The 23165-nt window shown below is 41.5% G+C and overlaps 1 protein-coding gene across 1 annotated transcript in view; it reads left to right on the forward strand.

The window, feature by feature from the left end:
• Positions 1 to 23165, forward strand: part of LOC129249823 (uncharacterized) — a 379233-nt gene that overhangs the window by 322879 nt on the left and 33189 nt on the right. The window contains exon 16 of the mRNA XM_054889490.1: positions 22055 to 22258. Coding sequence (XP_054745465.1) covers positions 22055 to 22113 — 59 coding nt within the window. The 3' untranslated portion in view covers positions 22114 to 22258. The remainder of the gene's footprint in view (positions 1 to 22054; positions 22259 to 23165) is intronic.

Here is a 23165-nt window from a genome sequence, read left to right on the forward strand (position 1 = left end):
CACCGCTCAAGTCCATCACCGGTAACCAAATGCGAGCGCGAGGAGGGCAAGGGATGTCCTTGGCCGAAATGAGCTTGAGTTTTAAGCCTTCCAGTGTGCTGTTGATCTCAGCAACACACTTTTCTAGGACAACCCTTGCCCAGTCGTCGTCGCACTTGATAACCCTACAGCCGCGAAGTACTCCTGCAGAATCGAAGGAAGGGAGAGTTCCGCCCTGTGCTCCAACCACATGCTTGTCTAGCACGAGCTTGGACAATTTGGCGTCCACTTGCCCCCACTTCTGCAGGATCACTTTGCCAGTGTTTGTGGTTTCGTCGATTAGTGCATAGAGGAGGTTATCCTTAACCACCTCACTGAACGGTCGTTGCTTCGTTTCTTCGATGCTGCTGGACACCTTAGGTCTCTTCGGTGTCTGATCGATCATGTCCTGTGACCTGTTTCTCTTCATCGCATCGCCTTTTTTCTTGTCGTCCTCTTTAGGTTTTTTGGATAAGAAGTCTTCGTACTCCTTAACCACCTGCTGGTATTTTAATTTGTCAGCCGCGTCGCGCTCGTCAGTCGCTCCAGCGAGTTCATTTTTGGCAATCTTGCTTAGAATGAACCTCGCCTTCGTGTAGCGAGACTTCATGAGGGCACCCTCGGATTTGTGTTTTCGTGCGGCCTGACTTTCTCTCTGAGTGCCGTCTGCCGCCTTTTGCGATGTTTGTGGTAGAACTTTTTGTTGTTGTTGTTGCTTTCTTGGTACGAGTGTGCTATGGCTGGTACTTCCCTTACTCTTTGCTGACTCAGCCGTTTCTTGGCTGGAGGCCAGCAGGGTATCCTCCTCGGAGGATGGTATTGTGTCGCAGATTGGCACGAATTTTTGGTTTTTTTCGTTTTGTTGTAAATTCATTATCATCTGCTTCTTACGGTTGCTTCGGCTGACTGCGTCAAGCTCCACAACCCACGAGTACTAAGGGGAAATAATGGCGTCCCCCGCGGCAGCGCCCCTTACCGCGGTAAGGCCATAGTTACTCTCGAAGGCGGCAAGGTATTCGAGAGGGAAACTCCGTTCGCGATGCACATGTTTTAATTCCCTGCACCATTCAGTCCTCGGCACGATTCCAAGCACACCTTGACTTGGGAATGTGTTGGTACGGTACTCTCCGTATAGATAATTGGACGAGCATCGCACACGCCGTTTCGCGGGAGGGTGTTCGACCAGTCCCCATACGGAGCTTCCCTCTTAGTTCATGACAGGTTGAATTCCTAAAAGGAATTTAGCCTTCATTTAAGCCCCATCTCCGCGGCAAGGAGTCCAACCACGATGAGGGAATGTGAGTAGTCCAATATTTGAACTTCCGAATTGCAGATATTAAGAATTGCAAGAAGTATTACAAAAACGTTCGTCATTTCCTGTAGAGGAAAGAATGGTAAAACCTATTTAATATTATCCTTATGAATTATTCTGTCACGAAATTGTATTTTGACTTTGTTGCATAAATCCTCTTTGACTTTTTGTTTCCTGTAACGTGGCAGTGTTTATTCCTTTGTCCTATGATTTTTTCGTAAATAACATCTCCTGGCTGGTAAGATTTTATATTACTTCGATTATTTTTTAAAATCATTTTGTCTTGTGCTTTTTTCAAAATTTCAACTAAATTGGGTGAGGCCTTATTAAAGAAAATGTCTACGGGTTTATTCTGTGTAACTGAGTGAATTGTATGGTTGTAAAGTGTAACTGCTCTGTAGAATGTTTCAACATTGTCTACTAGATGGACTTCTTCTTTTAGACATCTAGCTATTTCTGCTAAAGTTGAGTGGGGTCTTTCAATTTGGCCATTTGTGTTACTATGTCGTGGAGTACAACAATATAATTTAATTCGTAATCTTTGCATTAGTGATTTAAATTGGGCACTCAAAAATCCTGGTTCGTTACCAAGTGTTTCTTGGCATTCGGAAAACTTTGTAACACATCTAAAACCTTTTCTCCTAAATTTGTTTTTCCTTCTATATTTTTAATAACAATGAATTTTGAATATGAATCGATGCAAGTTATAAATTTTAGGTTTTCTGCGAAAAAAATGTCTATGTTCAAGTGCTCCCCCTCCTTCTTTGGGATCGGAGCCTCTCCAATTGGAACTCTCTGTGGGTGACGATTATACTTGTTCTTATTACAAATATCGCATTGTTTAATGTATTCTTTAAAGTAGTTTAGCATCTTTGGCCAATAATATTGTTTGTAAATTTGTTTATGATTTTCTTTGGAATTTCGATGAGCTCGACAATGGGTTTGTTGTATTATGTCCTGTCGATCATCCTCATTTGTTATGTCCAAAGGAAATATTCCGGTGTAAACAAATTTATTTGTGAAAACTCCTTTAACAATTTCTCTGAAATCGTAAAGATCTTCTGGCGTACAGTGCAAGGCGGTAACCAGGTTTGGTTGAAAAAACTCTAAAAGAATTGTTTTTAGGTTTCCTCTGGTGTCGAATTCAATGATATGTCTTGTCCTTCCAAATGTCACTCTCATTTCATGAATTGTAAAATTGGATTTGCTCAAAAGTATTTGTTGCTTGAATTCATTTAAAGGTTTGGATGTTTCAGGGATATTAGAAACATCACTGGATTCAGTGGAATGTTGGGTACTGCGTATTGAGTCTTCATCAGAAATATTGTTTAGGCACAGGCGCGAAAAAGCATCAGCAACAACATTGCTTGCGCCTGGTTTCTAAACCATTTTTGGTGAAAATTCTTCAATAAATGAGCGCCATCGTTTAATTTTCGCATTTGGATTTTTTGTGGAGATTGCACCTGTTAATGGTTGGTTGAAGATTAGTTGTACCGTAAAGGTAGTTAGTTAACGTCCTTAGAGCCCAGACTATCGCAAAAAGTTCCCTTTCGTTTGTTGCGTACCTTCGTTCTGTTTCATTCAATGTTTTTGATATAAATGTTATTGGCTTACCCTCTTGACCGAGAACAGCTCCTATTGCGGCTGCCGAAACATCAGTCGTTAATGTGAATTTCTTATTAAAGTCAGGTTGGGTCAGTTCTATCTGTTCGGGCAATAAACTTTTTAATTTATTAAAGGCAAGGATACCTTCTTCGTCAAGACGTATTTAAATTTTTTTGGGCATATATTGCGATACTTTGCCATTATCGACTGCTAAATATTTCGTCAACGGTTTGGCTATATTTGCGTAGCTTTTAATAAATTTGCGATAATTACCTACAACTCCAAGAAAACTCCTTAGTTGTCTTAAAGTTGGAGGTAAGGGATAATTCTGTATTGCTTCTAATATATTTTTTTGGGTCAGTTTTAATTACCTTATGACCTACAACGTAACCTAGAAAGTCGATTTCTTTGGCATACAATTTTGTTTTTTCTATAATTTCAAGATGGTTGAAATGATCTTCCAAAGTTCCTGAGTATACGATGATATCATCAATGTAGGTTAGGTTAGGTTAGGTTAAATGGCTGCCCTAGCTAAAGAGCTCACTTGGACGAATGTTAGTAAATTCGTCCGTTGTGGTGCCATACATGGGAGAGAGGAAAGGAGATGGGAAGGAAGAAGGAGCCTTGGGATTGGATACGATGATGACCATACATTTTACGACGGCGCCGACGGGGGCTGATTTGCGTTCGTAGTTAGCCGTAACAAGCTACTAATGAACTTCACTAACTTTATGATATCTACACCGGCTATATCCGCAGGCGTAGCGAAAAAGTAAGAGCCCAGATATCTAAGTCTTTGCCAGACGAGAGCAGGGCAGCTGAGAAGAAGGTGTTGAGATGATTCCACCTCGTCCTCCAGACAGTTTCTGCAGAACGGACTTGAGGCAATCGCAAGTCTTACGGCGTGAACACCTAACGGACAGTGTCCGGTAAGGATGCCCACCAAATTTGAGAGCTGGGGTTTTGTTAGCCTTAGGAGTTCCCTTGAGCGTCCCCGATCTACCCGTGGTCAGAAGGATCTCGCGACCTTGCACGTTTGCGCAGTAGCCCAGCGCTCGCTGAGTTGACTCGAGGCCCATCTTTCCAGGAGCAGACCACAGCTTCTCAGGGGAACCCCAATTCTCTCATTTCGCGACGAAACCATCTCCAAAGTTCCCTGTCTAGCCAGTTCATCAGCCCAGCAGTTTCCCTCTATGCCGCTGTGCCCGGGAACCCAAATGAGCCTGATGATGAAGTATTCGGATGCAATCGAGAGAGAAGCCAGACATTCTCCGACCAATCTCGAGCGCACAAACAGCGAGCCCAAGGTCCTAATTGCCGATTGGCTATCGGAGTAGATATTTACTTCCTTAACGGTAATTACCGAATTGAGCAACCAGTCCACCGCTTCCTTAATTGCGGATACCTCCGCTTGGAAAACACTACAGTGGTCCGGGAGCCTAAATTTAAGTTTGATGGGAGGCTCCTTACAGAATACTCCCGCACCAACCCTTCCGTCCAACTTCGAGCCATCCGTGAACATGTTTGCCATGCCTTGCCGCCGAATGTTGCACCCCGCCCACTCATCCCTTGAGGGAATGTGGGTAGAAAAAGGTCCGCTCGGACCTAGCATGGGTGTACAGTGGTCCAGCACCATAGGGATGAACTCAGTTTTTAAGAATGCTAGAGTGTCCGTAACTTAAGTCTAGCCTATGGCCCGAACGCCTTAACCTGATTGCGGCGCGTGCAGCGGTAGTTTTTCCTACCATGTCCACGGGCGCCACATTCAGTATAGCGTTAAGCGCTAGAGTAGGAGTGGTACGGAGAGCCCCACTGATTCCAATGAGGGCAGACCTTTGTACCTTCTCCAGCTTCTTAACTGATACCATCCTTTCTAGCGAGTTCCACCAGACAAGGACTCCTAGCAAGATTGGTTTTATAATCGTGTTTTAAAGCCAAAAAGTGACTTTAGACGAGAGGCCTGATCTTTTGCCGATAGCGCCCCTGCAACCATACAAGGCGACTGTTGTCTTTCTGATTCTCTTCTCAATGTTTGGCTTCCATGTAAGACCTCTGTCAAGGATGAGTCCCAGGTACTTCACCTTGTCAGAGAGCACCAACGGAGCGCCCGATATTGAGGGGAGAAGCACTCTTGGTACTTTGTATTTCCTCGTAAATAAGACGAACTCCGTCTTCAGAGGATTAATCGATAGGCCGCAATTAGCGGTCCAATTTATAACTAGATTCAGATAACCCTGCATCAGTTCCATCAGAGTATCTAGAAACTTGCCTCTGACAATAAGTGCCACGTCATCCGCGTAGGCAATCACCTTACAGCCCCTCCCCTCCAGCTCCTCCAGCAGACCGTTAAGTACGGCAACCCAGAGTAGTGGCGAGAGAACACCGCCTTGCGGAGTGCCTCTGTTCACTTGCCGGCGGAGAGAGGTGCCACCCCATTCTGCCACGACCGTTCTATCGGTAAGCATTGTGTGGATAAGCCTTATAAGTTCGGTTCCGACTCCTAGTTTACCTAGCGACTTGGTGATTGCCTCCGGGAGGACATTATTAAAAGCCCCCTCAATGTCGAGGAAGGCACCCAAAGTGAACTCCTTCTGGTGGAGGGACACCTCGATGTCCTTAACAATTGTATGCAAAGCAGACTCTACCGATCTGCCTTTACAGTAAGCATGTTGAGCGCACGATAAACTCCCCCGAGGAATTTCACTCCTTATGTGGAGATCAATCAGCCTCTCCAGGGTTTTTAAGAGGAACGAGGAGAGACTGATTGGTCTGAAATCCTTAGGGGATACATGTGAAATCTTACCTGCCTTGGGTATGAAAGTTACTCTCACATCCCTCCAAGATCTGGGTATGTAGCCCCGTATGCAGCTCGCGTAGATAGGAAGAAGCCAATGACAAGATACCTCCGCAGATTTCTGCAGTTGAGCCGGTATAATGCCATCGGGCCCAGGTGACTTGAAGGGTTTGAAAGAGTCAATCGCCCAAGCCAGGCGTCGCTTATTCAGCCAGCGGTGGTGGGTGTGTGGAGTGCTATGCGTCCTATCCCAGCCGATATTAAGCGAGTTCGGATTTGTCGGAAAATGGGCGTCAAGGAGTAACCGTAGTGACTCCTCGCTGCTCATGGTCCAGCACCCCGAGCTGTCTTTCAGGTACCCCATAGGTGTGGAGTTCCTCGAGAGAATACGTCTGAATCTCGCGGACTCATGACAGCCCTCCACGCTTTCGCAGAATCTCCGCCATGAGTCTCGCTTCGCTTTCCTGATTTCGGACTTGTAAATACCTAGTCCTACTTTGTACAGTTCCCATCCCGAGGGAGACTTAAGTCTTCTGGCTCTATTAAAGAGTCGCCTACATGAAGCCCTGATTTCCGAGAGCTCGGTTGTCCACCAAGGCGGCTTTTCCTTTTTGGGGGGCGGTCTTAGAGGACAAGCGCTCTCGAGGGCTCTGTTGCACGCAGCGGTGAATGTCTCCACCAATACATCTATAAATTCTTCCGAGAGATCCGCGTTTTCTTGCGGTGCTTCCGGAAGGAAAACCTGCAGGTTTCTGCAGTATAGGTCCCAGTCCGTGCTCCTAAGGTTCCTGTAGGAGGATCTATTCGGTTTGGTTTCATTCAGAGAAAACTGGATGTATCTGTGATCCGAAAAGGAATGAGCGCAGAGCACCCTCCAATCAGATATTCGATACCTTAGTGTAGAAGAGGCTAAGGTGAGGTCAAGCACCTCTTCCCTGACCGCCGTAATGAAGGTTGGGTCCTTACCTCTATTGCAAATAACTAAGTCTTCGCTTATAATAAAATCAAAAAGTGACTCACCTCTTGAGTTGATATCCGAACTTCCCCAGCAAGTGTGATGGGAATTTGCGTCGGTTCCGATAATGACGTCGATTTTCCTCCGCCTCGCCTCAGCTAGTGCCTCCCTTACCAGCAACGGAGGTGGCTCCACCTCGTCATCGTGCGCCATATAGGCTGAGATCAGCCAGAGTCTCCCGGTGGGGCTCTCCAGGCTTATAGAGACAATGTCCTCATTGCTGAAATTAGGCAAAATGAATACTTTTAGTTCTTTTCTGATGAGTATGCAGGATCTTGGTTTACCTGCACCACTGTGAGCCATCAGTAAATAGTTTTTCGTCCTGATTCCAGAGATGCCGCTACTGCTCAGCCACGGCTCCTGGATCAGGACTACGTCGACTCCACCTTGCTCAAGGTGGATTAGTAAGTTGGCAGAAGCTGCCTTATAGTGCTGGAGATTTATTTGAAGAATCTTCATCTTCAATAATCTTCTCCAGCATCCTGAGGTCAGCCTCCTCACTATCCGAGGCCAGAAGCCCCTCCTCCTCTGCCCTGTCGAACAGTTGCCCGATACTGAAGACTGACCCCGCTAAAGAGCGGGCGTCGTCAGCACTGCCCCCATCCGACATGACAGATTCCACATCCATCTCCACGGGAGCTTCCTCTACCGTGGGCCTATCCCCTCCCAGCATTACCGGAGTTGCAGAGACATCACCCCTGGCATCGGTCTGGTAAACCTTCATGGCTACCTTCTCGAAACCATAGGTGATGATCCCTTTAGTTTCAGCAAGAGGTCCGAGGGACTCTGCATTTTGCAGAATCAGCGCTTGCCGAAAATGTCCTTCGGACTTCTCCACCTTGACTACCTTCCAGTTATGCGTGGGAAGTTTCGGGTTACAGTAACGGAGGATTTCCTCCATATCCTCTGGAGCAGAGGGCTCTGAGGGAAGCCAGACCCGGGCGCGCGGACGAAGAGGTAGGTCCTTTTTGTCCACAGCTTCCAGCTTGGCTCCCTTCCAGACCTCCCCCACTAGAGCTACTGCCGCCCTGTACATAGTAGCCGATCGCTCATCGGCACACACTATTCGCTTAAAGGTGCCGTGGTGCCACCCGGCACTCTCACAGCACGGTGGAGGTCCAGGGTTTTCCCTTACCACCTTCATAAATACCGCAGAGATGGCCGATGCCACTATTTTCCACTCGTCCCTGGAAATGGCGCCATCTTCCCTGCTGTTGTCGACCACCCCCAGAGTGATGGATCCCGCCTGCTTAGCGACTTCGCTAAAAGATTTCGGCGGACCGCCCCCAGTCCTCGGCTTCTTCGGCCGGAGAATTTCCTCCTCTTGAGAGCGTTGCCGCTTCATTGCCGATTCTACTGGCGGTGCTACCGCACCCACCCTTTCCACTCGGCCTTTCTCTGCCCCACTAAGTACCATCCTGGCCCACTCAAGCGTCCTTAAATACTTCTCAGGTACCTGCGAAGCATTTTGACCACCGTAGCGTTCCAGGATTTTAGCGGCTATGCGTTGGTCAGAGAAGGCTTTCCTGCTCTGTCCTGGCTGCCGTTTAGGCCTAGCAAGGGACCCCTGAAAAGAAGCCCCAGAAACCCCCGGAAAACTTGGGGAAAACCCCTTGCTGGTACTGGCCATCCCCTCCAGTCCTACCTCACTACGGGTCGCAGGCGGTTCCGCAAGCGACCGTCTACCTACGTGAAGCGGGTTCCCGCTCACCCCCTCTGGGATGCTGCTCGAAGTCGATTCCGACTTCCTCCCAGAGCCCCAGCCAGATAACGCTTTGAGCGTCGACTCCGACGCCCTTCCGCCCCTACTTTTTTTGTCCCCCTGGGCTGCCTCTCGGTTAGGGCTGGTTAGAGAAGGCGGTTCCGCCCCTCTTTCCTTAAGGGGGGAGATACATGTAAATGCTTAAATTTTCCTTGATGTTTGTGATTTATTTTTTTTATTAAAGAGTCATTATATGTTTTTAAAAATTGGCATGTATTTTGTTTAAATATAAGGTTGTCAAAAAAGTCTTGCGGTATTTCCGCAAGCTTGTCTTTGCAAGCGCGTAGTTCTAGTTGTATTCGTCGCATCGGTTCACGCTAGAGCTTTTTGGAAAGCTCTTTTCACGTGCTAACACGTGTTTGATTAATTGTTGTTTGCTTTTAGTCGTTAGTGAGTCATAGCGTCGCAAAAATGGAGCCAAATAAAGAGAAAATACGGCATATTTTACAGTACTACTACGATAAAGGCAAAAATGCATCTCATGCTGCCAATAAAATTTGTGCAGTTTATGGACCCGATACAATTTCCATTTCCACCGCACAACGATGGTTTCAACGTTTTCATTCTGGTGCAGAGGTGATCGAAGATGCGCCACGGTCCGGAAGGCCTGTCGTCGAAAATTGCGATAAAATCGCTGAATTGATCGAAAGAGACCGGCATAGTAGCAGCCGTAGCATCGGCTAAGAGCTGGGCATGAGTCATCAAACCGTCATAAGCCATTATTATTATTATTATTAGAAGGCCATTACGCACTGCGACCAGAGTTGATCTATTGTGAAGGCCTATTTTGTAACCCTAGAGTTTTAGGCTTTTTAGAAATTTTAGCACAGTTTTGGGTTTGTTGTTCCAAAGATTGCATGGAGATACTACGGTACCACCAAGGTGGTGAAGTCTTTGTCTGCCCAACGCAGGACATTCACAAAGCACATGTTCTGAGCTTTCTATGTCCATTTCGCAAAAGCGGCAGACATTGGTCTCGGATAGACCAATATTATTTAGATGGTACCTCAGGCTGCAGTGACCTGTAAGGTATCCAGTTAAAAGACGCAGATCTACTCTGTTTAGTGAGAGAAGTTTGTCAGATATTCCTTTGTTGGGACTTATGAATAGTTTAGCTTGACGCTGACCGGCACAGTTTAGCCAGTGTGCGGCAAGTTTTCTTTCTTCCCATTTCCTAAGGAATTCATTTATGTGGCCTTTTGTTAGTCCACAGAAAGGCTCAAGACCAGTAAGTTGCATATTTGCTCCTTGTTTTGCAAGGTCATCAGCCATTTCATTTCCCACATGTCCTTCATGTCCCGGAATCCAACATAGTGTTACTGTGTTGAGGTTTCCTAACGTATTTAGAAGGTTTAGGCAATCATTTACCAATTTAGAGGTGATAGTTGTTGATAGAAGGGCTTTCAGAGCCGCTTGGCTATCTGAAAGTATGTAGATGTGAGTACCTCTCATTTTCCTTCTAAGGCATTCTCTCACACATATTTCGATGGCATGTATTTCTGCCTGGAATATAGTTGGGTAGGATCCCATCGGAATCGATTTTTTGAATTTGGGCCCATTGATTCCTGCCCCTGTTCTACCATTTTCCAATTTGGACCCATCAGTAAACCATAGCTGGGAGCCAGGTCTGAAAGTGATAGAGTTAGTTCTCCAGTCTGTTCGTTCATTGATTATAACTTGGAAGTTCCTGAAGAGTATTGGTTTGGGTGATAGTATATCATCCCTATGAAGAATGGGACTGTGTAGGAAGTCTTCTAAGATCTTTAAATGTCCTTTCATATTCCCACTTTTAAGTTCAGATATACCTTTTAGTCTTAAGGCACTCGAGCGAGCTTCCCTTTCAATTAGAATTGGAAGCGGTGGTATGTTCAGGAGCACACCCAATGCATCCGTGGGACACGTTTTCATAGCCCCTGTAATGCCAACACATACCAGGCGATGCAGTTTGCTTAATTCGTTTGCCGCCTTTCTTTGCTTGACCTTGGGCCACCATGCTAAAGATGCATAGGTGACTATGGGTTTTACAACTGTGGTGAATGTCCAGAAGGTCATTCTAGGGCTTAGTCCCCATGTCTTGCCGAAAAGCCTTGTACAGGCAAAGAATGCCCTTGTGGCTTTTGAAGTAACTCTCTCAATATGGGAGTTCCACGTAAGCGTTTTGTCAAGACTAACGCCAAAATAGTTCGCTTCTGTCGAGAGTTCAAGTGTTGTTCTATTAAGGGTCGGACATTTGACATTTATGTTCCTTCTCCTAGTAAACGGTACAAGAGTTGTTTTGGATGGGTTGATGGAGAGCCCTTTTTCCGTGCACCATTTGTTTATTATTGTAAGGGCTTGCTGCATGCGATCCGAAATGGTTTCCTCATGCCAGCCTAATACATAAACTACTAGGTCATCAGCGTAACCCTGAGTGTGAAATCCTAGGTTATTCAGTTTGTGGAGAAGTTCATCTATGACTAGAGTCCACAGAAGAGGTGAGAGTACGCCACCTTGAGGGCAACCTCTTGTGGCTTTAATCGATTTGAATGTTCCTCCTAGTTCAGTGCTGATCGTCCTAGATTTCAGCATGAATATTATCCATCTAGTGATGGGTTCAGGTACCTCCTTTAGATATAGGGTATTATAGATTGCCTCATAGGAGGTGTTATCAAAAGCTCCTGATATGTCAATAAATGCACATAGAGCTATCTGTTTGGACTCAATAGCCTTTTCTATAACTGTTACCAGGCTGTGTATTGCAGTCTCAGTGGATTTTCCCTGTTGATAGGCAAATTGAAGTCGATGCAGTGGGAATTTAGCTAGATTGTATTCCCTAATATACTGATCGACTATCTTTATCATAAGCCATTTGAAGAAGCTTGGATTCAAAAAGAAGCTCGATGTATGGGTGGCACACGACTTGACGCAAAAAAACATTTTTGCCCGTATGGATGCATGCGAATCGCTTCTGAATCGCAACAAAATCGACCCGTTTTTGAAGCGGATGGTGACTGGCGATGAAAAGTGGGTGGTCGAAAAGCAGTGAAGCTGCCCAGACGGTGGCCAAGCCTGGATTGACGGCCAGGAAGGTTCTTCTGTGTGTTTGGTGGGATTGGCAGGAAATCATCCACTATGAGCTGCTCCCCTATGGCCAAACGCTCAATTCGGACCTGTACTGCCAACAACTGGACCGCTTGAATGCAGTACTCATGCAGAAGAGGTCATCTTGATCAACAGAGGCCGAATTGTCTTCCATCAGGACAACGCCAGGCCACACACATCTTTGGTGACGCGCCAGAAGATCCGGGAGCTCGGATGGGAGGTTCTCTTGCATCCACCGTATAGTCCGATTCTCGCACCAAGTGATTACCACCTATTTCTGTCCATGGCGAGCGCGCTTGGTAGTCGGAAGTTGTCCACAAGAGAGTCCTGTGAAAATTGGCTCTCCGAGTTTTTTGACAATAGGGAAGCGAGCATCTATATGAGAGGGGCATTATGAAGTTGGCATCTCGTTGGGAACTCGTCATCGAACAAAACGGCGCATATTTGACTTAAATCGCATGATTAAAATCAATTTTATGAACAATTGAAAATTCAATAAAAATACCGCAAGACTTTTTTGACAACCTTATATTAAAATAATACAAAAAAAATGTTTTGATTATAATAATTTAAAATGGCGGGTATACGTGAAATTCTTCCTGTGAAGGTCGGAGCGAGGCTTTTTAATCGGCGGGCATTCTAGCATCGTTTCTAGTGATATGAAAACAAAAAAACAAACATTTTTGTGTTTATTAATGCCATAATTTGTCGGTGAACCTAAAAAAATTAAAAAAAATTAAAAATTCACGAAATACAATGCTTAAAAAAAATAAAATGAATTTTGGCCCTAATTTTTCATGTTGTTTTGCTCTAAAAAAATTATTTTCTCAAAAAATTTTTGGAAACTTGTAGGTTCACATAGAAAGTAATATCATTAGAAAGATGTGTGCAAAATTTCAGGAAGATCGGTCAATAACTTTTTGAGTTATCGTGTACGCCAAACCGAGAAATATAGTTTTGAGAAAAACGTGACTAAAAAGTCCCATAGCTCGAAGGCAAATAATAGAGTTGTCACGGTTTACGCTCTATAATATGAGAAATACTGAAAATTATGTTCTAAAAATTTGGTAACATATTCTGAAAGGTCTATACTAACATGTTATGGGAAAAAAAAAATTTTTTTTTTTCAACATTTTACATGTATCTCCCCCCTTAAGTGAGGAGACCTTGGGGTTCGGCTCCGAATCCCCACTGCCGCCTAAATTCTTAGGGTTTTTATTATTAGTTTTGTTTTTGTTGTTGTTGTTGTTGTTCATGTTTATTTGATTGGGTCCCCACTCGGAGCCGCTATCCATAACTCGAAAGTGTAGTCGTCCTTAAATGATCCCACGGTTATCTGTGCCGAGGCAGGGAGGCCGTGCTAGGGTTGACGCATACCCTTATGAGGCATGCGTTCAGAGCCAGATCGGACGCAAAGCGGGAGTCCTCTCAACCGCACCTACACCACCAACCCAATGGCGACGAGTTTGGAACGTACTCCGAGGCCTGCCAGGGTTTTAACGGGACGGGGGCAGTCACGACATTTGCCCACCAGCCGTTTCGGTTGAGTTTCACCCCAGCGTACTCAGGTGGCAGAATGCCGCAACCCCCAGCTCAGGAAACGAATTTCAAGTTCAGAGAGTATAGAAAATGCCAAAAGAATGCAGGGTCGTCACCGTTCAGGTTTAAGGCCGTTAAGGCCGCAGATCATTTGGCGTTACCCAGGGTGCACCACGCGGAAGCGATCTGCCCTACACCCCGAAATCAATGTAGACATGACATATCTTTCCTATATAGTCACGTAATATATTATCCATGGCTATTTGAAAATACTCGGCGCACTTTTAAATCCGAATGGCATCCTGAGAAATTCGTATTTCGCGTTATTGACGGAAAATGCTGTTTTTTCAACATCTTTTTCACTCATAAGAATCTGATGGAATCCAGATTCGAGGTCAATTGTTGAGAAGTATTTGGCTGTGCGAAGGCTTGATACGAGTAAAATAACGTTACAGTCCGGAATAGGGTATTTATCGGGTATTGTTTGCTCATTAAATTTTTTATAATTAATTACCATACGTAATTTTTGCGAGCCATCGTCATTAGTTCCCTTTTTTGGAACTACCCATATGGGTGAATTAAAAGTGCTTTTACTAGGACGAATCATCTCGTCCTGCAATAACTTTTTGATCTCATTGTTAATAAAACTATTTGCAGAAAGCGGGTAGGGGTAATGCTTGCTCCATATTGGCGCTTCAGCAATTGGGCGAATTTCCACTTTAATGTCTGTCGTAAACGGTAAATTCAAATTTATATTTGAATGTAGTTCTTCTACATTCTTAACTACATTTTCTTTTAATATTTTCAACGTTTCTTCACTTTCACTGGTAAAATTAATTAGTTCATTTTCCATAATACTCAAAAAGTTTTCGCTATTTTCATTTTCATGCTTCAAATTCTCTGATTCAAAGTCAACAAATTTTTCAACGTGTTTTCCACACGTCAGAGTACCTTCCTTAAAATTCAACTTTACATCTGCTTTCCTCATAAAATTATACCCTAAGAGTATGTCTGCATCAAGACTCGGAACTTCATAAAATCTTTCTTTTATCCCAAGATAGAGGCTTCATAATAAAAGTTGATGATGGTGAAACCGTTGATGGTTCTTACCCTCCTCTTAATAACTAACTTATTTCTGTTTGTAAGGACTCCAGGGCTACAATAGCAGCTAGTAGCACCACTATCAATTAGAATCCTACATTTTCTTCCTGATGAGCCTCATCCAATCATTCCAAATGTAGGGCAGCTCGATTCTTCTTGTAAAAAAACGTCTTCATTCAGATTATTTATTCTTTGGGCTTTAAACTGAGGTTGATAGCTTAATTGTTTACTACCTGGAAATTGGCGTTTTATGCCTTGTTGAAAATTGTTAAAATTTGGACTATTGTTGCTTGTAAATGGTTGTCGATAGTTTCCGTTCGAGAATGTTTGATTGTGTGCGAATGGCCGGAAATTACTTCGGAATCCATTATTTTGGGGAGGTTTCTGAATTATGTTGGCAGAACTTCCTAATTCCATTAGCTCAGGTTTTGCTTCAATGCGTATCGGTTGGTTATTTTGTATTCTTGGGAAATTATTTTGGGGAGATCTTAAGTGATTTTGATTTCTATTCAAATTATTTCTGTTGAATTGGAACGTGAAATTTGCTCTTACATGATTTGCATCTAACTCCTGTGCCTGAGCTAGTGCGTTCGGCAAATCGCTTGGGGATAGTGAGAAAATAATATTTGCAAGTGGTGGATTCAACCCAGTAATAAAAACTCTAAGCATATTGCCTGTTCTTTTTATTCAGCTCATTTGTGAGCTCTGACCGTGACCCGTGAGTCATAATTGTTTTATTAATAAGTGAAGTCAGTTTTTTATTGACTTCATTGTAATAATCGATTATGGAAAGCGACCCCTGCCTCATTACACTTAATTCCTGTTCTATTATATGCAATGGTCTTTTGTCCGCATAGGCAAAGTCCAATCTACTGAGGATAGCGTCAAAGCTAAGGACTGTCAGTCAGCATGTCATTAGCGTCTGCTATAATCTTATTCCTCAAGATTGTTAACGCGGCGTAATATTTCCGACTTCCTCTATTATATAACAGCATACTGCTGTTAGCAGCTTCGCGCCAACTGACATAAGAATTTTTTCCATCAAATATAGGTAGGGATTTAATCACATCTAACGTCTCGTCACATCTAATCGAATCGTCAATGCTGGTTAATTTCTCTAGTTCCCTAGTTAGCTCGTCTATCTTATTTTGCAAGCTACCTGTCTGGCTTTCTATTAGCCTACTTATGACTTCATGAGTAGCCATTCTTCCATCGATTAAAAGTTCAACTTCGACTGGTAGCAAATCTAATTCTTCTTCTAATAAATAATGAACTTACTTAAATAGTCTTATGCTTATTTTCTCCAGGCTCGTGCGGTGTTCGTCCCGTCTATTTCACTCGTTGCTAGTGTCTTGCCCACACTAAGTCATCCTTCTATGGCTTTTGAATTGGCTTTCACTTGGTTTGTTCAGCTATGGCCCTTTTCCACTGGCCTTTTTCCACTTAGTTCTTGATTTTGTGGTTTTTTCTTCTTACTTTCTCCAGTTAAAAAGCACACTACAACTTTTGCCAGGCTTCAAAAAAAGTGTACTTTCACTGACACACAGTGTTATTTAGATTAGTGCAGTTCTTCCGTTCACAGAGCAGGAAAACCATTTCTAAAGTTTTTAGTTCCTTTGATCAGGATAGCTTTCTTAGTTTTATTTCTTTATTATTTTTTTGGTCGTGATATTTATTTAATTGATTGGTTGGATACTTGTTTATAAAAATTTTTTTCACTGGTTGGATACTTTTTAGGATTTTTTCTCCACTGGTTGGGATACTTATTTTTTCTGTTGTCTCTATCGAATCCTTACTTTTTTATTTTCAGAATATTATACGATAGGGCATCCCGGTTGAGCCCCCAGTTATTTCATTAGTTTATTCGTTTAGTAGAAAAAACACATTATTGACATTTTCCTCACCTTTATTAATTCATACTTTTAGTCTGAAGCTTACAACAGTCCGTTAAGCACTGCCCTTCATCTGTTTGCAAAAAGCATAATTATACCATAAAGTCACGTTGCATTCAAGAAAGGAATGCAGTCACATTGTGGGAACGAAAATTTGTCTAGTTGCTACGTTAGCAAAAATTCGTGGGAGCGTAAAAGATATTGCGATTATTTCTCAAAATGCGTATGTCGTTCAAAGCTAAAATTCTATGCCTAGCGACTACAAGAACAAAATGCAGTCATAGGCGCAGGCGTAGCGGCCATCATTCTAGTTGCCATGGTGCTGAACAGCTCAAAATAGTCGCGACGGCGGTGAACAGTTTCAACAAAAACTCATCATCAAAAAATTCATTGATAAATTCGAGCTAATATTTCTACGAGCAAAGTACTTTCATTCATAAAACGAGCCGCCATATGCCAGTTTTCTCGACCATTCGAAAATAGTCAACATTGGCTTATTTCACGTAGAATTATTTGCCAATATTTGATAAATCTTGAATTTTTGTCAAGTCGAGTGCCCGCGGCTTCGTACATATGTATGCATCAATATATGTATGTAAATATATCTTTCTAAATGCTCGACAGCCGCAGCTGCTGTGCGTCAAGTGCGCGCATGAGCATACAGTAACTTGCAGAGGAAAACATAAGTAGCTTATAAAAAAGTTCTGTGTCGGACATTTCAATACTAGAAGTAAATTTCGAAACAATTATTTTATGTTCTCTGATAGTAGGTAAATAGTTAATTAGTATATTACTTTACGTATGTAGTTTTTCAATTGATAAAAAATGCACAAAACATATGCATATATCTGCAAAGTTAGAAACTTACTCTGAAATCAGAGCATTTGAAGGTGCCTGTACACATTTCAAGGTTACTGTACATACAATGCTGTGCCTATGAATGTGCGCTGCGCCTGTGAATGCGCGCTGGATTTTTTGAGAAGTTTTACCGTTTTATTTTGAGCTGTGGCTGGTGAGCATACATACACAGGTAATGAAGCGTTATCTATAGAGGATTTTGATTCAGTTGACACCAAAGTTTTACAGACACCAGACAGACAGAGATATGTATATAATTTTGGATGATTTGGAAAAAAATCAAATACCTACATATATCCTATAGCCTATACCAATGACCTATAGGTCATATTAAAAAGCTACCTAACATTTTTTGCTTCTAATCACCAACAAATTCTTATCGACTGTTGCTAAATTTACATAATTCAGCCTCTACAGTTAAGTTTTGGTGAAAAATGTGTCTGTGGTGATCAGTCTTCGCGAGACGAGTACCCCTCGAAATTCCATACGTTCCTGTCATTAAGACTTCTCTATACTTTTACGTTCTATGGGCGCAGTTTCAGGCACCAAGAGTGCAGATTATGGAATTTCGTATGAATTTGAAAAGTAAAGAGAAATAATTACTAATGTCGTTTATGAACAAAAGAAAGAGCATGGGCCCGAGAATACTTCCTTGAGGAACGCCTGAGGGGGCAACAAAGTATAAGACGAAGAATACTCTACAGTAACAACGCACCGCCCGGAACACAAATATTACTTAAACCAATGTAGAAAAATGGGATCGAGGCCTATGCATTCGAGTTTTGCAATTAAAATTTTATTTGGAACTTTCAAAACTTTCGAAAAGTCTATATAGACATAGTCTAATGTGGGATCCTCTGGAAAAACCGATGTACAATATTCAGTAAAAATTGTCAAATTGGACATTGTTGCATAAAATAATATTGGTTTGGGAAAATTAAATTCTTAACCGAGATATACAGTTTGGCTTTAACGCTGCATTGAAACAGTTTGGAAATAGTAGATAGTTTAAAATTTGTTCTATGGTTGCTTGTATTATTTTTACTACCATCTATAAAAACTCCAATGGATAATGATTTATTAAAAATACAATATTTTAATAAAAGAGTATCCACGATACCTTTGGCGACAGCGTCGTATAAGAGGTACAGGAACCGAAACCTGATGTACTTCTCTTGTAAAACTCAGACTGAGATTTGAATGAAGATCAAAACGATTGAAATTGGGTTTAAAGAAATCAGTTAGTAAATTTGCTGCATAAATAGGAGTAACTGTAGATTTATTACTAAGGAAAACCGTTCTTTTTGATTTGACAAAGTTCCAAACGCTTTTGGACGAGATTTAATAATACTTTCTGTCCAGGCAGTTGAACTCTTAAAAAAAAACGGTTATAAAGGTGCTTTCAAAATTAACAAGATGTCAGTAATGAATAATTCCTAAGAGGTACCTTATATATGTCATCTTTGACATTTGTCAAGTATACAGAGGTACAATTTTACACGATAGAACAGCGCATTAAAATTATTGAGACTTATTATAAAAAAGGTCGATCTTATCAACAACATATCGCGGAATTCGTGATTTGTTTAGTGGAAATAATCGTCCGAATGAGTCGACAAGTCAAAGGTTGGCGAACAAATTTCAAAAAATTTGTTCTGTCGAGGATAGAAAGAGAACTGACAAACCAAAAACTGGCGAATATTGCTGCCGTAGCGCAAAGTGTTGCGTCAGAGCAACATGATCCGAAAGGGGCAAGACACATGGCAAGGTTGATTCTTAGCTTATTATCTATTAAAATTAAATCTAAAATTCTATAGAGCTCTCGAGTAGTGTGTCCGCGTTATTCAACTGCGATCAGAACACCGTCAGTCCTCAAACTATCAGTTTCACTTTAAATAAATATAAATTGATATATATATAACGGGTGATTTTTTAGCTATTATCTTTTTAAACAGTTGGTTTAAACAGCTGACGCACATTTCGTGTTTTGTTTCACTGTCAAACATCTTCAGTTTGGTCTATAATTTAACCATGAATCGTCTTACAAACAACAACGCTTGCAAATCACTGAATTTTGTTATAAAAATGCGTGTTCTGTTAAGAAAGTTTAAGATTCACTTTTTTTATCAAAAAATTGTGTTCAGCGACAAAACTCATTTTTGGATCAATGGGTACGTAAATAAGCAGAATTGTCGATTTTGAAGTGAAGAACAGCCAGAAGAATCGCAAGAGCTACCAATGTATCCAGAAACGGTCACAGTTTGGTGCGGTTTATGGGCTGGAGGTATCATTGGACCGTACTTCTTCAAAGATGCTGCGAATCGTAACGTAACTATGAATGGTGAGCGCTACCGTGAAATGATATCCAACCTTTTTTGCCCAAAATGCAAGAGCTTGACTTGCATGACAAGTGGTTTCCGCAAGACGGTGCCATATGCCACACAGCAAGCGTAACAATGGACTTGTTGAGAGGCGAGTTCGTCAATTGGCCACCCAGATCGTGCGATACAACGCCTTTAGATTATTTTTTGTGGGGCTATGTTAAAGTTCATGTCTATTCTACAAGCCTGCTTCAATTAACGTGTTGGAAGACAATATTAAAGCGTTTATATGTGAGATACCGGCCGAAACATTGGAAAGAGTATGCCAAAGTTGGACTAAGCAGATGGACCAATTGAAGCGCAGTCGCGGTCAACATTTGCATGAAATAATCTTCAAACATTAAGGGGTTACGCCACTCTAGCTACTGTAAAAAAGCAGTTTTTTAAGGATTTTTTTTACATTGAAAGAAAGGTGCCAGGAAAAAACTTTTTAAGTATATTATTAAGCATGTATTTAAGTGTAATTACAAATATTTTTATTGAAAAATATTACAAAATGGCGCCTTTGGAGTGAATCTCTGAACGCGCCCTGCGAAAAAGGCACTTCACGGCAAGCAGTACAACTGACGTAAATGTCCACCTAAACCAAATTAAAAACATTCTTCTCAATCGACGTGAGTATAGCTGTAGAAATACGTACGGGATTTTAGAAATATTGAAATTTGTGTATTTTGCAGATGTTTGAAGTCAAAAGTAGAATTTTTCGTCTAAAATGGAACCGTTAATTGTTTATAAAAATTTTTCTAATTAATTAATAAAAAAATCCGTACGTATTTCAGTGCGGAATAATGTTCTAAAGATCCTTGTACAATTACAAGTGAAAATATTAAAAATTGTTTGTGTTATGCTGCTTGCCGTTTTGAAAAATCACGTTTTGAGATAAACACGCTTTAAATTTGAATAGTCGGTTCAGAGACGTCAGAGGCGCTCGCGCAAAAGTGCGAAATATTAGAGATAAACATTTTTTTCACGCATAGGACTTTTTGTTTTATATTCTAAAGAGTTTAAAGCATCTTTTAAGCAAAAAAAAAAAATTTCGATATTTTGAAAATCCTAGAGTGGCCTAACCCCTTAAATGATATGGACTGTACTATCGATTCAAATAAAAATTTCAAGCATTTTTCTGAATTTTACGTGAGTTTTTTTGAAAAACTTTTCTATATCTCTTAAAAAATCACCCTTTATATATATATATGTATACAGGCTTGCCCATATTCGGCGGACCCATCTGGCAACCCTGTATCTTTTGACAGAGACGTCAGATCGCTTAATGACATACCGCGTTGGAAGCGTCAGTCCAAGCAGTTTTTACCATGAAACAGTGCACGCCACGCGAGCGCTCCCAAATTGTTGAAATTTCCATTCAACAAAAGAAGTCAATTGTGAAAATTCAACGTGCGTATAAAAAATTAAATAATGTGAGAAGTGCGCCTTCTAAGAACACCATTAAACGTTTGTACGAAAGGTTTTCGACTGGTGATGCTTTTCTAATCCAAAGAGGCTAAATCTAAACCGACCAAGGCGTCGCCAAGGACATCCCAAAATCACCGTTCTCAGCAGTTGGGCATTGCTCGGACCACTTTACAACGAATTATCCGCATTGATTTGCATTTATTCCAGTATAAGATTCAATTGACGCAAAGATTGTTGCCTGCGGACAAGCCTCGTCGATTGGAATGGGCCCAAAGAGTCATCGAAATCGGTCGGGTCCGTCGAATATGGGCAACCCTGTATATATATATATAAAGAAAAGTGTACCTGAAACATGTCGAATATTGATCAATATTTACGGTAATAACTCTCCATCAAATACAACATGTAAAGGCCGGTTTCGACGCTTCCAAAGTGGCGATTTCGACGTGAGTGTTTGCACGCGAGGGGAATGGTCCAGAAAGCATGTAGCTGGGTGCCCATCAATTGAAGGAGAGGGATATCGAGAGATGTTTGGTGACGTGAATAACGTCTTGCGAGCCGATCGATAATAAAAAACACGATTCCCGACAACTCGTGTCCCGACAATCTGTATCCCGACAGATATTTTTCCCGAATCTAATTTCCCGACAACTTGTTTCCCGACAAATGTTCTTTTCTTTGTTTAGACATTTTTATATCATATCATTCTTTATTGTGGTCATGGTAACAATATAACAAATCTTCAGTTTTGTTTATAAACTTGTAATTTAACATTTCGAATCAAAGCGGCACCAAAAAAATGGATAGAAGTCCAAAATCGCTTGCGGTCCATTGTTTTACAATATGAAGAATACAAAAATTCTGTCACGGTTTCCTCATATCTACCGTTATTGGCACACAATATTGCTTTTTGATGAACTCCATTTTGATACTACGATTTACATATACATATCAATAAAATTCCTTTTACTTTTGATAATTATTTTTTAACTGTCGGGACTTGCATTTTCGGGGAAAAAGTTGTCGGAAAATTAGATTCGGGGAAAACATCTGTCGGGTTGTCGGGGAAAAAGGATTTCGTGAAATAGGATTCTGGAAAAATGGTGGCTACCAAAAAACCCAGATTTAATTCGTTTTATTTTAGATGTTACTTTATTGAACTCTAATTATCTAACTTATTTTCTATGTTAGTAAAATTGCAAACGTTGCACTTGTACAAATGAGAATTGCTGTTATTTTTATTCTTATTTGTTTCTTTTTCTTTCTTTTTTTTGGAATTTAAGATGTGTTTGGCGGAATTTTACATCCACAAAAAGCCAGGGTGTTCAACGTTTGGTATTGAAAAATACCTATTTTCAGTATGCAAAACTAAGTGCTCTGGTGCAACAAAGTTTTGAGAGTGACATTATTTAAAAGGAAAAGATGGCAGCACTAAGAAATGAAATAAAAGACTTGAAGACTTCATTGTTTTGAAATATGGAAACGAGGTCCGTGTATGAATCAAAAAAGCTGTAATTTGTTCTGATCTGATCAAGGAGTGGACAGTTAAAGATTCTGTGAACGTAAGAGTTAACTTCACCGCACATACAAAGATCAGTGTTATTGGCCTCTATTTTGTGCAAATATACACTGTCATAAGTACATCCTACTAGTATTCTATTTACCATTTTGATAATTTTGACATCAAAGGAAGCTTTATGCAACCAAGGTTTTGTCGGCAAGCTATCATGCAGTTTGGCGAAAGGTTTGGTTTTATTTCTGAGAATGAACGAAAGCCGTCATACCAATCCCTGAATATTAAATTTCTTATAATTCTGAGTGCCTCTTCAAAAGTGAATTCTGCGCTCAATATTAAGCCGTAGCAGACAGCTTTTTTTGCAATAGCATCGGCTCTTTCATTTATTGGAATAGCAACATGTCCAGGTGACCAAATCACCCGAACACTGTCAGAACCGTATTCATTTACCTTTTGTTTAAATAGAGTAACACAGCAGTTGTTGGAGCTTGCTTTCTTGAGCAGCAGACATGAACTCAGACTATCACTAAAATACCGATCTTACTCATTTTACATTCTTTCGCAATATCTAAGGCCTTAAGCAAGGCCCACAACTCACCAAAAGTGGAGGAGGTTCGCTTTTCTATTTTAAACAAATGCTCCGTGTTGTTTGTAATATTAAAAATGCCACGCCCAACGGCATTAAGCTCAACAGACGCATCAGTTGCCAGAAGATCGACACCATCACGCTTGAGTTCTTCGATTTTTTCAGCAAAAATAGCTTTAATTTCATGATTAGAAAATTTACTTTTAGCTCTAGAAAAGGAGTCATCTATCACCACCAAGTTTTCACAGTTTACAGTCATTAAGTTTACATTGGTATTCACAAAAATCTCTTC

The sequence above is a fragment of the Anastrepha obliqua genome, chromosome 6, assembly GCF_027943255.1.
Source record: "Anastrepha obliqua isolate idAnaObli1 chromosome 6, idAnaObli1_1.0, whole genome shotgun sequence".
NCBI classification, from domain to species: Eukaryota; Metazoa; Arthropoda; class Insecta; order Diptera; family Tephritidae; genus Anastrepha; species Anastrepha obliqua.